The following is a 16,413-nucleotide window of genomic DNA, read 5'->3' as shown; positions in this document are numbered from 1 at the left end:
GAGCTCGACAAGGGGAGGTGGGCAGCAAGGAAAAGGGCAAAAAAATTGAAAATACATTTGCAAGGATATTAGAGCAGTAACAACTGGTCAAGGCTGCAGCAAGACATGCATTTTTTCTTCTTGCAATAATTTTAAAATGAATTAATAGCAATTGTTGCATGGTTAGAAATAAAAGCAACCTTGACTTCCTTACCTGCTGTTTCAAAAAACACAATAGAACTGCCCAAACCAGCAAGGCAGACAGAGAGACAGGATATGCACTTTTTTGACAGTCAACCTTCATTCAGATGGCTGAACCCATAGAATAGGAACACCTAAGTATTGCAACAACCAGATCTAATTTATTTCCGATTAATCCTCTAGCTTCTTATGATATCTGGGTCAAACCTAAACATGAAAGCTATGTAACAAGGGAGAAAAAAATTGAACATGTGCTGGAGCAGCAATAGGGGATTTCCAGTGATATTCCTACTACTGGTGTTGCATTCCTGCATCATATAGCTTTCAACCATGATCCCAGGAAGGCACATTTGCCCACCCATGCAGAAACACTTCAGTCTTTTCATACGAGAATTTAATTCACAAAGCATGAACAGAGAAAGAACTGCCTCTGCCTATATAGCTATTATATCCCTGCTGAAATCACCAGCTGCACTGATGTCAGACAGCTATGCTAAAAAAACATGAACTCATTTCAGACAAACAGAAGTCATAGTCACTGGCTTCTCAGCACAGCTGGGTGAACAATTAGAGTCACCGCTCTCTGGGCAACTGCACAAGTGGGTTTTCGAACAGCCAGAAAGAAGAAAAGGCTTGTGTTGCTCTCATCTGTTGACTTGTAGCTTTATGGCATCCTGCATTGTTTAAATATGCCCCTCAGCTCCTCAGCTGAGTGTGTCAAGCCATAAAGTTCATACTGAGGCCAGATCGAAATGCCAGCCACAGCACAAACACTACCAGAGAGGCAGGTGCAAGGCATGCAGGTTCCTGTGGCAAGCATACACATCTGCACTGCTCCATGACACATTCATCTCAAGAGCTTGAGCTTTTGGCATTGCACAGTTGCATTCGTTTTCATTTATTAAAATATGTGGATTGTTGCTAGATGTGAATGAATCATTTATAACCAGGGTAGTGATGTCTGCTTGTGTCTGTAGGCTGTCTAGGACATCGAGATTGGGATCAAGTGGAGGCGGGCCTGGCATTACTGTGAATAAGGGTCAAACAATCCTGCTACAGAGACAGAGATTCCCCCTGCACTCTTTGGCACAGACCAGTCTCTCTGGGGAATGGACTCTGACATGGCAACTTCCCCGTTCCCTTCTGCAAATCACCTCCAAAGCCAGAAGGTAGCTTGAGACATGTTTGGGACATTCAAGGCATGCTGACTGTGTCCCCACTCCTGACAGCAGTTTCCAGTCCTCTAGCTGCTGGGATCCCTCAGAGCCCAAACTCACTTTCAGTCTTCCTCACAAAATACAACAGGCGAGGAAAACCCTGAAACAGCCACGTGGAAGTTAAGCACAGCTATTCCACATTCACAGGACATCACTCACACAAGTGAGTGATGAGCTATGAGTGAGTGACTGGCTATGAGTTGCCAGTTAAGGCCACATGCAGTGACTACTGGCCTGTGGAAAAAACAGAAGTAAGTTTGCTTTTCCCTAAAACTTCAACAAATCGGATAGAACCTGACCAAAACCAATGAGTTCTTCCATCTTCAGGAACTAAGACAGCTATAATTTATTTCTTGTCTTCTGAAGTTGTCAGAGACTTAGATCAGGTTTTCATCTACTTGTTGAAGTCAGCTGCAATGAAAGCACAACAGACTGACAGGGAGTTAAGAGAAAGTTTGTATACCATTACATTTTTTTCATTAGATACCCTGGTATTTTTCTGATAAGTCACAAAAAACCTGTCTAGAAAGAGAGTATTGCTTGTGGCAGCTTTAATATGTTCTTCACTGAGCAATAGAGAAAAAATTAACTATCAGTGCTTCAGTTGCCAAAGTACTTTTGGAAGATACTCTGGAAGTTCTCAGTGTTAGACCCAAAAATTTCTGTTGAGTTCTCTATTTTACAGTAGACTTGGAACCAGTGAGGAGTACACTTCTACTGCTGGTGCTATAGTTTGTTTGTCATCAAGAAACCAAACTTGAAGGACAATTTGGTGGCTTTCTCATTAATGCTCTGTAGCCTAATAGAGTTTTACACACTAGCTACAGCTTGCTAACCAAGAGCAAGACACAATACAAACTTCATGGCTTTTAAGATTTCAGGCTGAGGAGGCAGATTCCTTCAGGCTGATTTGCACTGATCCACAAGTGGTAAATAAGGACAAGAAATTCACCCAGTATCACAGAACAGTTATGTAGTACAACCAAGTGCTGTCCCTTAACCTGGTTATTACTGGAGCTTACACCTTCTAAGAAATACATATTTATTAGTCTCATTAGCAAAACATTAGTTAGTTAAGCCTTCCATCTTAAAGATTTACAGTATTTAAATCAGACTACCTCTGCTTACTTGCAGATAAGATTACAATCTAATCTTGAAATACACAGCCCTTGCTTTTCATGCAAGACAATTCAACCTTAACATTCAGAGAGCACTGAGAAGTGATTCAGCACACAGTACTTCCCTTCAACACACAGAGGAGAGAGATTTTGTGTGAGGCAGCCCTTAATACAAAGAGGGTATGCTCCTTCTGAGTTACACAACTTTTGATCAACAATAACAACTACTTCCCTCCTCCCAAAGCCACTCCTCAGCAAAGACATGCAACTGCAATCAAAATAGATCACATCATTTCCTTTATATTTTTTCACCTTTAAAAACTAAAGTTCAAGCTGTCTGATTAATGACACCAGTGAGACATATAACAGTATTTACACAAGTAGGATTTGGATCTATGGTAAGCTACGTCGAGCTGAGTTACAGGATATTAGCTCAACTCTACTGGTGAAAACAGCTTCCAAATTCCAGTACCTGGAATAGTACAAAACTTTACCAATAGCTGCAGTTGTCCAGCTACACATCTCAGGAGATCTCCTTTATAACTATGGATTTAGTTCTGCACAAGCTTCATCATTCTGGTGTGCAAAGACAGATTTATCAACTTCAGTGAGAATCCTGCATATCCAGGGAACAAAATTGGTCCATACAGGTGATTTAGATCAGCAGATTCTCCCAAATGCCTGACAACCTGATTTTCAAAGGACTAAGGGCATTAGGGCACATTTCCAAATTGCTCTTCGAAATTACTAGCTTTGGCATGTAAACCTATAACAAGGTTTTGGAAGACTCTTCCTAAAAACTAGCCATTAGAACTACAGAGAGAAATGTGCAAAAGCCAACTTGTATCTCTCATCCAAAAATTACAAAACACGTCATTGAAACACACCTTTAGGCAAAATGTAGAGGATACCTTAACTTTCCAGAAACTATTAAAGCAGCTGTGTATTGATGGTATTCAGATGGCTAACTCCTGACAGCGTTCAGACTTGGAGTTGGTCCAAAACGCCTCATTGTGGCAGAGACATGCACAGGCAGGTGTGGAACACCGTTTGCCAATCTGTGGTTAACAACATTAAATAAAAGGAAACCAAAAAACAAACTTTTTTTTTTTTTACATAACTCAGCTAAGGACCTGGGGTGGAGTGAGGGAAGCACTTCATAAACCCTGTTTTCTTTAAGCCACATTTCAACCCTCACCATAACAATAGCTTTGGCACTGAAATTATACTTCAGTGGAATACCACTGTGCACAATGTCAAAACTTTCAAAAGGAAATCAACAATGGGACATACTAGCTAAGGTTGTTTTCCACTTTAGTCAAGATTGTATTCAAGGCTCAAAACTGTAAGCATTACTTACTCACACAGAAGAATGCCATTTTCTAATCCTGAACGAAAATCTTTCTCACCAAAACTTCTGCCCGTCACTTGCTGCAAAAGGGTAGAGAGAAACAAAAGAGTGACATCTATTAGACAGTGAGCTTTACAAGTGCAATTCATAATATTCAGTTAGAGCATATGCTGCGTAAGGAACATTTGAGCTTTACAGGCCTTGCAAAGGACTAAGTCATGTCCATTTCTCTTTCCCATTTCATCAAGCTATTGAACATATAGCATAAAGTATTTGCTCCGGACAGTGCAACTGCAGTCTGCAATTGCAGACTGTTTTCTAGCGGTAAAAACCAAAAATGACAAAAAGTACAATGTAATCTTCAGAATATTTTAGAAGTTTTATTTTATAGCGCTTTGAATTTTAAAACTATTGCATTTAGACAAGCAATGTATTTTTATTGGTTTTTTTTGCACCACATTAAACATTTTGTATCTGCCTTGAGCTTTAGTCCTTAACTTATCATCTTTATAGAATAAGCAAAGACGATTTAAAGCACTGGCATGAGTTATAGCCCTTCAGACACATGCCTCAGTACTCCTGGTTGTATTAAAATATACTTCATATCAGCAATTCAACCATGAATGTTAAAGAGAATACAAACTCAGTGGAAGGTAAGGGTCCCCCTAAGTACACTTGGACTAGGAGGTTCACTTTGCCTCACAAGCTCTTAAGCCAGTCTGTGCTGCTTAGGGATGGACCAGCTAGAAACCTTCCAGGAATCCCAATCTTGCCTGAGGGTGCTGGATGCTACAAGCATAACTGAATCCATGTTTATTACTCCTACTGTGTTGACAATTCATCCTCATATCATTCTCAACAGATAATATGTTCAGTTAAAAGTAAAGAATACTTTTTATTACGATAATAAAAGATATAAAAATAGTTACTATGTTTAGAAAGCACTGAATAGAAACAATACAAAGAAAAAAACAGTTTTAATTGTCCTGCAGGAGGTCTTCTCTTTACCCAGGCAAAACATTTACTGGATGCTTATAGAGTTCTCATGGCTTTCATCCAGTCTTTCAGCAAGACCCTTGCTCTGGGTGTTGCCTCCACCATAGAGAACAGTGACTTGGGGACACATCTGTCATTATGTCCCTGTTTTCTCCTTGCTGTTATATTCATATATAAGACCCTTCTCCTCCTAGTTTCCCATCATAAAGACAGCAATTTATAAAAACTGACAAGTTTGCAACTGTCCCACAGGATTAGTGAATGCATCAGTTTCAGAAATGCTGGTTATAGCTGGGCAGTCTTGGACAGAGAGCAACACTTTTTAAATTGAAATGCACATACAAAGCCTAAAATCTATTCCTTCACTAAATTATAAACATATTGTTTGTTCAATGTGAAGGAAATTCTACCATACTCTGAAATTCTCCCATACTCATAAGGGCATCAGTGGACAATCATATCTTATGCAAATGCATAAAGTAGAATAAGGCACTGTGTTGCACTCCTGTCTCTGAAGAAACTACATGTAATTTGTAGTAAATGACCTTTAACCATTTAAACTATATCTAGTCATAGTTAATCATCTCTAATCTTGATCTGCTGGGACACAGGGAAATCATGACAATAAAATCATTAGCATTTGGGATGAATTATAGGTGGAGCATATCAAAAGCGACTTTTGTTTCATCCACAAGATATAGTACAGAACGGAGCAGGAAGACCTATTTCCTAGCAGCCTGACTCCAAGTAGTTTTTTCATCTATGAAAAAATTAAAGAAAAATTATAATAATCTTATTTCACTCCTCAACACCAAATGTCCCAGATATGGAGATCAGTCTTCTCATGCATTTGTTGAAGACCCTCATTTAGCAGGGAGCAGAAACTGTTACCACAATTCAGGTAGGACTCTACCGGCCAAAAGCTGTCACATGAGTATTGCTGTTATTACTGATGATGTAGGAAGGTTTCATACACTACTTCTGTCTGCACAAATAAAATCATGAAATACAGATGCACAGCTGGCACATGAATTCATCCAGTGAGAGGTACAACACACACTGACAGGAGGTGAGGAAAGACAGGAAGGTCCATGAACAGTGCACATCTGTTTGAAAAGGAACTGGAAGTAAATGAGGCATGGCAAGGTTTATGCCTGTTCTAGATGATGCAGCTGCAGAGGGAAAACATTAATCACCTAAAGTCTCCTGATTTAGTCAATTAAAATGCAAAAACAGGTCAACAGAGAAAGGCTAGAAACTAAAAATAAGCACGAAGATGACAATATAAATGACAAAGATAAACCCAAAATAGGACTGAGAGGAGCAAGAAGCTGGATCCACCTTTTCCAGAGGAAAGCAGAGCTCAGTAGCTTGGCGCATGCACACACATACACCTCCCTCTCTGCAAAGGCCACTTTGGGCCATACCCTCATGAAAAACTACTGCAGGCCCACAGGCCAATCTGGTGCACATTTCTGCTCAACACCCAGAGCAGGAGGAGACAAAGGGACTTCCAGCAAAAGGATTGACGCTCTCATATTTGCACACAGAGAATCCCACATAGCATACTTTATCCAAAATCCAGGAAAAATTAAAGTGCATGCATTAGCCACAATATCACAAAACAGCTGCACGCATCACAGGACTGTGTTCATGTTATTGATATAAGCAGTGGTCTGTTCTTACTAGCTTATCTCCCATCTCAGGAAATAAAAGTCTCCAGTTTGCTGGATGAAACTCTGAAAACACTGATAAACAAGTACTAAAGGATAGCATTTGCAGTGCTTCTACTGAGCTTCACTGGAAAAAAGGAAATTGTTCATCTGCAACGAGGTACAGAAAACTGCAAAATGGAAGAACAACTCTTTAGCCCATCAGCTTTCACAGTACAGAGAATTGGTGTTCAGAGCTGAACCTGCACAAAACCAGTCATGAACAGATGTAAGGTACTCTGTGTTTTGGACTGCTGTTTCAGGACAGGAAAAAAAAGAAAAGTAACATGAAAACCCAAGATGTTAACTGAGAGAACTTTTGAGACCTGGCCTTTCTCTGCAAGGCCAGGTTTCCAGAGTGCCACATCTTATATGCTTTGGAGACACAACTCCATCTTCCACCTTGCACTCTTCCCACCTCACTGGTACAGACCAGCACACTTAGGCAGTGCAGGAGGAAGCAGGATAGATGGAAGGGTTCCCTATCCACTCTGCAATGGCAGCATACTGTAATCATTGTGGTGCCAAAGTTAGAACAAAGTACTTTAAAGACGAAACACTAACTACATCTTGCTAATGATTAGAATAGCCTCCCACTTTTTAAATAAGTTCTATAAAACTGAGTGGAAAAAAGCTGCATTCCCCTGTCATACTGGAAATTAAAAATAGAGAACAGAAGCAAAAGAGTACCATTTATTACTGTGTGCTTCATTTATGTGAGGAGGTGTTGTTTTTATTCATCATCTGGATGATATTTTCTTCTCTGTAAAAAGCTACAAGTGTTGCAACCAGGGCAATTATTTGAGTGCCGGGTGCATTTCTCAGTTTCCCCGTCACTTAACAACAGAAAATGAACCTAAAATGAATAATGAAAGTTTTTCATGGCAACAACTTCAATACATATTTGCATACAGTAACACTTGGTATATATTGCATTATTGCTGATTAACTGTTTTGTTCTTTGCAGTTACACATGCTACAAAATTTATATAATCAAGGATGGCTGTCATCCAGCCACTAACCATTGCCATATTGCACAGCTTTATTTTCCCAAAGCTTCTGTTTACATTGTTTTCCTTGCATTTTATACTGATGCTGGGGCTTCCTGAGATGGAGCTTGCAAAGCCTCTTGTGTCAAAACAGCTTAGGGGCATGAAAAAGAAAAGGTGACAAATTAGTGAAGAGATGCTGGCCTCAGGTGAAGTTTATCTAGGCCAACAAGATATAAGTAGTGAAATAAACACTTGGTCATCAGGGATAACACACTGAAAACACTTAATTTAATTTTCTATGTTCACATCTGAAAATGCCATGTTATGCAGTAAAAAAAATTAGAGACACAGCAAAAAGAGGTCTTTGTTTCTCATTACGTGTTTTTGAGAGCTTATGAAGCATGACAGTAAAGAGAGGAAGATTTTCAGAGTTTCATAAGCTGTTCATTTCTTTGTATGTGACTATGCTGCCTTTCCATTTTGTGCAACCATTATTTTCCCCTAAATAATTTGTCTTCTTAAAGAAAAAGTCAGGTCCTGCTACTTAACTAGGAAGATATAAAAGTAACTATAATAATCAGGTATGTATATAGAAAGTATTGTGTTATACAAGCAACAGGGAACACAAACCACCAAAAGATGCAAGACAGTTTTTAGGGCATCAGGATTTGGCTCCTCTAGAGTAATGAATCCTACTTCCCTGAGTTATAATGTGAGCTAATAAGATGAATACACAAGTTAAATTCCATTTTCATATAGCACAGGCAAGGGATTTCTGAACTAAACAACCCTGTCCAGTCAAAGCCAGCTTCACCTTTGCAGCTCAGAACTGCACCACATTGCTACGACAGTGTGATGGAGCCTGGAAACTCTCGAAACTCACCCCTAGTTGGGGTGAGCCCGGAAAGGTGGTAAAGTCTCTCCTCCAATCTGTGTCTCCAAAGAAAGACTCAGTAGTCTTCAGTCGTCCGGTCTCAAGGTAGTTTATTGTGTGTTATCTAAAAGATTTTCTCCCTGAGCTGCTGCGGTCCGTTCAGCAGTCAGGCAAGGGCACACTCCAACACCCAGAGGGCTGGTGCCCTCTTTTATATCTTATATTACATATTAGATGTTTACAGTTTTCCCCCAATGCCCATCACCTATATTGAACAGTGACTTTCTACTCTACACCAATCTGTGAATACCAACATCACCAAGAACATGGAGGTTAAGGAGAAGAAGGAAAAAGGACAGTGCCCGCCCAAGTCCCTCCATCTTAGAACTTCTGACCCCCATGTACAAAACTCAGACCCCTCTGTACAAGGCCTAAAACCCCCCTGTACAGCACCCAAAAATTCTTCCTTTCACTTTGTGACTACTTCTACTATAATATCTAAACTTTTGTGATTTCTTGTTCTTCCTGCAAGGTTGGTAAATTGTTCCATGGATCAGGTTCAAAGCCACAGGAGTCTGTGGCTGCATTCCAGGGTCTCAAATGCTTCTGACCTGGGCCCGGAACATCCAAGATTGTCCAAGGGACATTCTGGGTTCTGATAGGAAACCCTTCACTGGCTCCTGGTTTGGCCACCTATCAATCATACAACCTCTCTGTCTGCAAAAGTGGACAACACATCATCTGAGCATGAGCTCCCTCTCTCATACATCACAGAGGCATTTAAATTGCTAAAATCATAGCAATGCAAACCAGTCCCAAACAGCTTTATTACAAATACTAGGAAGCTGTAGTTGATTTAATTCAGAGAAACTTGAATATTGCATGAATGGAGTTTTCCAGGGGCAACAACCACTGGTCTAACATACCTGTCTTCCAGTAAAGCCAAATGATGACAAGCACTCAGCTCGAGGCCTTCCAAGGCTTTAGTATTGAGGCAATTTACTACTGAAATCAGTAAAAGAGCAAACAAATATCTCTAGTGTCTAATTCTACTCTCAGGGACAAAACCAGCACAAGCTCAGAATTACTAATGTGGCCAGCAATGAATCACCTGAAATTCTGTGATACAGAACCTGAAAATATAAAGAATATATGGGAGAATGAGGGGAGATTTCACACTTGGGTAGCAAGATTAATCTGCAAAGAAAGCACTTAACATTATTTTTAGGTCTTCCACTTCCTGGTCACTTAAGTTTAGCTGCAATTTGCAAAATTAACTACCCGTGCTGAAGTCCCTTTTGTTATTTTCCTCTTACTATTAATCCTCATATTATTCTTTGATTAGACAAAAAGCTGACTCACTCTTTTTATACTTCATATAAACTTCAGTTTTTCTAGCAGCAATAGAATAAAATAGCATATTCTCCCCCATTTGCTTTGAATTCCCTTCTGCCACACTGCTGATCAGGTCAGCTGACAGTTTAGTGTCAATATATAGCATGGAAAAACCATATCCACTGATACAAACACTCTCTCCTTTGGTGGGCCCAATTCTAAGTCCTTAATAAAGGAATAATTTATTTACTTAGAGATGCTAGTCACTACCTTTTGTTTTCCATGGAGAGAGCAACAACTGAAAAAACACAACAGCTGGGTTTTTTTCTGATCCTTTGCATAGATTAATGACGATGTGTTTCTATGAATGGATACCTATATTTAAAGTGTAGACTAAACTGGCTTGGTTTGCACTTTGTTTAGGAGACATGACAAAAGAAATACTGAAAGAGTAGTACATACCACCACCACCAGCAGCTATTACCCTACCTAAGGCTTTAAAGCTAAGTCTGGGAAGATTTTTTCTTTGCTAAATCCTGCCCATCACCAGAGCTTTCCGCACCGAAATTCTGCATTGCTAACAGTAGTATTGAACATGCAGGGTTGCCATACGTTGCTTGGATTTATGATCTTGCAGAGCCGTGCACATTTCTGCCAGGACATCTGGTAGTATAATCCTGTTTGGCTGGCAAGCTGCTAGGGAGTGTTAAAATTTAATGATAGAGTAAAATCAGCTTCCTTTTCATCTCTCTTCCCTAATGCTGTTTGTATACATTTCCATGTGCATTGCCAGATATTGCAGCCTTCCCTTTGGGGTGGGGCAGAAAACATTTCAGTCAAGGTTGAACATTTTGTGAAGAAAGACAGCAAAGAGCAGGAAGGGAACTTAAAAACTACTTCTGTCAGATGTCTCTTGGCTGCAGCACATGCCCTGAAAGCTTCACCTAGCATCAGGTCATCTGTTACATCTAATTTGTGTTTGACAATCAGTAGATTGGCATTTCATTGTTGTTTTATGGGCAACCAGACTCTTATCTCCAGTGTTATTGAAATTAGGTATTAGACAACAGACATGGCAGATCACCCTAGGGTGTTTTTAATCAATAGTTGAATTCAGATTTCTTTTTATTGCTAAAAAAGAAAGTAATTTTTTAAAAAATTAATCCCTTATAGGAATCTATAATCCCTTTCTTAGATGTAATGGGAATTAAAGAAGGCGAGAAATGTATGTTTTTGCCACAGATTTACCAGTAAAGTGTTCATCCTACTTCTTAAGTGGGGAGAAGGAAGATGAAGCACTATTTCAGGAAAATAACTTGTATTTGGTGGAAGGTACATCTTACTATAACGAGACATTCTTTAGCTGTTTGCTCTTTTCTGTAAAAACAAGACTCCATGCTGATGGTCAGAGGAGCAGAGATCAGAGGAGCACATATGATGTGAAGTCAACAAGTACAAGAGACCAGAAGACAAGCATGCACCTCCTCAATCCAAGGCCCTCGTTTAATCTAGTCCTGTCTGTCTGGAGATTGCCTTACTCTCTACACTGCCTGGAGAAAGCTCCCTGTTCAGCTGTGCCTTTAACTACTGCAGAGCCTACCCCACTTTGGGGTGAGCCAGTACACAATGGCACTTCCTGCACCTTTGAAGGGAAGAGGAGCAGATGCCTTGTAATTATTATCATGAACACCCTTTCCCAAGGTCTTACTTTCTTACCCAACCAGGCTAACTAAGCAGTCTGCTCACTGACAAATGGAAGGCTAATTAAAGTTATCATGAATTTGCTTTTTGTGTGATTCCCTGGGGCCTTCTATGAACAGACAAGCATTCACACTGCCTTTTATTGCACCACTTCAGTTACATACAGAAAGAAAAGTGTATACAGGGAGCTAGTCTCAAATGCAGAAACTGTTGATTCAGCTCTTATTTTTCCCTAACTAATTCTTCTTGAAGCTGGAATCAGTACTGATGGAGGGAGATTACTCTGGCTACTGAACACAGAGTAGCTGTACCACCAATAACCTATTTGCCTCACATTTTATCACCAAATCAAAGATGTTTTTTAGCAAAAGACGGGAGAAATTTTTTCCTTTGTCTCAGGTTGATTACATTAGCAACTTCCCAGCAGAACAGGAAATTGGGTTTCTGGCCATGTCTAAAAGAGCAAAGAATTAAATCAGACATTTTTTTATCCTTTGACTCCTTTTTCTAGGTCTAGAAAAGGTTTCCCATGCTCTTGAAAAACTGCTCCTCCAACATTTATGCCATGCTGTATCATCTATATGTTGAATCTTAAGCATCTGTTAATAAAACCCTCTATTTTCTCTCCTCCAGCTTTAGAAAGTTTAGGCAGTCCTGAATTAGAAGTATTTAAAGCTCTGTCAGTTACAGCTGCAGAGGCAGAGCAAAATACAACACAGGCAGCAGACTCCTCATTGAACTCAACATCTTGTCTCACACTCAAAGCAATGAAGAGAACAGCAGCTCTGTAGGAGATGATAGGATCACTGCAGTATCTAGATTTGCTAATCCCCACTTTACACTGCTTTAACCTATTTTACATTAATCGCTGCATTTACGTTTTACAAGACCACTGCACTACTTCTTGCACAAGCAGTTTTTGATGCCAGTGGGCTGCTTTCTGCCAGGAATGTGCATCTTGGCAGACAACTTTAAAACTGCACACATTTAAAGCTGCACAGAGACAGGAATACAAACATATGAGATGCTCCAAGTTAGAGGGGCCCAGCACTAGAAGCACTTCAGCCTGTCATTAACCACTGTCAGAGAGACTACCAAAGTTCAGCACTGTTACTGAGATTTTGCAATGAAAAATGTCTGGTAGGAGACACCAGCTTCCCTTTCTGAAGAAATTAAGTGTTTGTTTGAGTAAAACATTAATAAATTTAACCATCCATTTAAAGATGACACTTAATGTCTTAGGTCTCAGGGAAGCCTCTGAAATGCCAATGATGAGCATCAGTAGGCACCAGTCTACCTTGAAGCTTTTAAATTTAATACCATCCAGTTGTTTCAAGGCAAGTCCACATGTAAAGTGTCCCATTTACAGTCTGTGCAATTTAAATATATATATACATATATATATATATATATATATATATATATATCTGTATATAAAAGTATAGCTCAGCAAGGCATTTAAGACTTGATTTTCCAGACAGTAAGCCTGGAAGCTCACAGCAAGCAAAGCAGGAAACTGTCCATGGGGAATAGAGACGTGTCATACAAACACTGCTGAAAGGTGTAATTCTACCTGCTATCAATACAACTCTGCAAAACTTTGCTCCTTTCAAATAAAAGGGAAAGAGGTAAACCACAATGCTTTTGAGAACAATATCTGAGCTTCTTGGATGTCTCTTCTGTACTCTGGGTCCTCCCTTGGCACATTCTCCAGCAGGAACAGGGCTGCATGCCATGGTTTTGCAGTCACTTGCAAACAAACCACAGAACTACCAGCAGGTAGTTCTAAACAGGAAAAAGAATGCATTTCAAAAATCACAGACTGAAAAAAAAAGATCCACTTTCCTGCAGAACGGAAGGTAACCTTAATTCAGTCATATACTTTTGAGATCTTTATTAATAAATCTTTGGAAGTAGATCTACTTTGTCCCTGCGTCTGTAGAGACAGAGTTAAAGAAAAGCATTCCCACTCTGAATGTTTTTCCAGCTAAGCCAGTTTTTAAACAACATTTGGCTACCAAGCATGGATAAAAGTAGACGCACAAGAATTTAGGAGGGCACACAGTCAGGACAGCTGATCCCAACAGACCCGAGGGATATCCCATACCATATGGATCACGCACAGCAACAGAAGCAGAGGGAGAGTTGGAGGGGAAGCTGCTGCTGGGGGGCTGGCTGGGCATTGGCAAGTTGTTGGTGAGAAATTGCTTTTTTTATTGCAAAACTTGCATTTTTTGGGTTTTATTTATCACTCTTTGTTATTTTCCTATTCATTACAATGTAGGATTATTTTATTTCTATTATTAAATTATTTTTATCTCAGCCCATGAATTTTCTCACTTTTACCTTTCCAATTCTCTTCTCCTGATCTTCCTAAAGGAAGTGAGTGAGCAGCTGTGGGGTTGCCAGCTGGTATTAAAACACAACATAGCCACAAAAAGAATGCTGCCATAAGCAAATAAAACCACCAGAAACTAAATAGGAAGGTATGGTGAAACAGAGCAACTATTTCTCTCTAAATTATGATGACATTACACACAGATAGAAATCCCACTGCAGCCTCTACTGGAATAAACTGGTTTTCTGTTCTCCCCACTCTTCTCCATGGCTCCTTTGACCCAGATCCCGAAGGACAGGCAACAGCCCTGCAAAAGGGAATAGTGACTGCCATTAATGCTTCAGACAAGAGAAACACTGCAGACTATCTAGACTCAGCTGATGTCTTAGAGCACATGGACATGAGATGTTGGTAGATTTGACTGCCTATAAATAGAAAAGGAAGTACTTCTGTAAGATTTTAAACCACAGCTTACTCTTGAAAAGACACTTCCAAGAGCCGTCAGCATCTTAAGCGGAACTAAGAACCTCTATTTGTTTCTCCGTCCTCCTCCTCCTTCTCCCAAAACCTACAATTTTCCCCAATTAAAGAATGTTTACACCCATCTTTCAACAGATTGCTCCCCCAGGAGCTAGGGATCTTGCAGTGCATTATGAGTACTCGACTGAAAGCCATTTTTCATTCATCTGATTTAGCTAGAATAGGGCAGTTACAAATAACAGTAACAGTAAGAGTTTTCTGCTAAATGGAATCCATAAATCAATACTGTTTGTCCCCTGCAATGACAAACATGCCATTCAGAGATCCCGAGCATCAAATCAAGACCTATTTACAAGGCTGCCCCTGAGACAAAATCCAGCAATGTTACACAGGGTAAGTTGTTGCTCTTTTCTCCCCTGCTGCTGCAGATATAGGGAGCCTTTGTTTGGAGGACACAAGAAAGCAGAGGGAGAAAGGGAGGAGGATTGATGATGCATACAACAATAATAAACACTGCTCTTTTCTATTACTGGAACACCTGCAGCCCCCATCAGTTCAGGCTCATTCATTATGCAGCACACCAGCCCTGACAGTTCCAGAAGCACCAGCTCTGAAGACATGATAGACCTGGCCAGGAAGCAAGACACAGAATGAGCACCTCTCATTATCAGATCAATGAGCTGCACTGGTGCTCATTCTCTGCCCTGTTTATTGTTGGGTGAAACAAATACTAGGAACAATTAGATTAAGCATCTTGTTCAAATATATTCAGAGCAATAAATAAAATTTGCCTTCTATAAAATGTAACAATTTAGCCTTGTAGAAAATAAATTCCTGAAGAGGAAAAAAAAAACACTGACAATTATTTTAACTACTGTTACTTTTATTTTTACTCATAGTGGATATCATGTAAGGTCTAAAATGGATTGAAAGGAATGTAATTATTTCACCATAATGCTTTAATACTAAAAAAGGAGACTATTAAAAATATGCTTAACATTTCCAATCTAAACAATGAGAACTGCAAGTTTCAAAACATTTGCTACATTTCTATAATTCCAAGAAATCTCTTCAGGTGACCACTTCCCCGACAGAATCAGACCTGTCCCAAGGACATTTTCACTCTTTCTTACCCATCCAGAGTATCCCACTCATGTCAAGAGGGCAACTCAAATGCCACATTAAACACTGGCAGGAATCAAGATTGAAAAGCACATTTAAATATCATCAGAGTTGGACTGCAAAGCACTTTTAAGAATTAGTTAATTTACAGTTTTCAGATGTCACAATGAGAGGAAGTCCTTTATCAGCACATTGGTTTTCCATGTAACTCCTGACACTCATGTACACTCAGCAACCTCCTTCTAATTTGAAATTTAAAAAAAATCCATAGATCTTGAAACTCATCATTAATTAATGATATAACTCTGTTAAAAAGGGAAATATTTTTTTAAGTTACTTTCCTAAACGGGTTGTTTTCAAATTCCACATATTCTCCAAATAGATTAAATTAAAGGCAAATAAATATAATCAACTTTCTCTGTTCCTTTTTAAAAGCATATAGTACTGACAATGTTATCTAGCATCCATCAGTAATATTGTATGTGTAACCATGGATGAATACTACTGCCATACAAAATGGAAAATTAACCAGAACTGTCAGAACAAGAATACCTGCATGATCTACAAGGAAAATTCTACACAAAGAAGGGGAAAAAAAATCAAAGAAACCCTACAATTTATTTAAATAATCCAGATATTCTGTGGATCAACCACAACAGTCTTTTGAGAAGGCATTCATTTACAGGAATTGTATTTCTCTCCTGGTGTTTATTAATTTGACAACATATCTGCATGACAGCAGGAGCTTTGTTGTTGAGTTCACATGCTCAAACAGCTTTTCAATCGTGTCTGCTTGCAAGTGCACCAAAGCCATATTAAAACCTGAAATAACCTCTGTGATGTTTTAAAAGGGAAGCTTCTTTCTCTGGCTAAAATTAAAAGTGTCTCTTGCAATCAGCTGACTTTATTAGGTGCAAATTCTAAACTTCTCATGCTAAATATTGCCCAGCTTAGGCTGGAAGAAGCAGTCACAGCCAGCAAACTACCAGGAACAGCT

The 16,413-nt window shown here is 39.4% G+C and overlaps 1 protein-coding gene across 2 annotated transcripts in view; it reads right to left on the bottom strand.

Annotated features, from left to right (window-relative positions):
* The window catches only part of LIMCH1 (LIM and calponin homology domains 1), a 175,323-nt gene that overhangs the window by 106,632 nt on the left and 52,278 nt on the right, over positions 1–16,413 (bottom strand). For both annotated transcript variants that reach the window (XM_068188951.1, XM_068188952.1), the window contains exon 2: positions 3,876–3,946. In XM_068188951.1, the coding sequence (XP_068045052.1) occupies positions 3,876–3,946 (71 nt within the window). The remainder of the gene's footprint in view (positions 1–3,875; positions 3,947–16,413) is intronic.

The sequence above is a fragment of the Anomalospiza imberbis genome, chromosome 4 (assembly GCF_031753505.1).
Source record: "Anomalospiza imberbis isolate Cuckoo-Finch-1a 21T00152 chromosome 4, ASM3175350v1, whole genome shotgun sequence".
In the NCBI taxonomy this organism is placed as follows: Eukaryota; Metazoa; Chordata; class Aves; order Passeriformes; family Viduidae; genus Anomalospiza; species Anomalospiza imberbis.
Note: the sequence above shows the minus strand (reverse complement) of the source record. Positions and strands in the feature narration are given on the sequence as shown.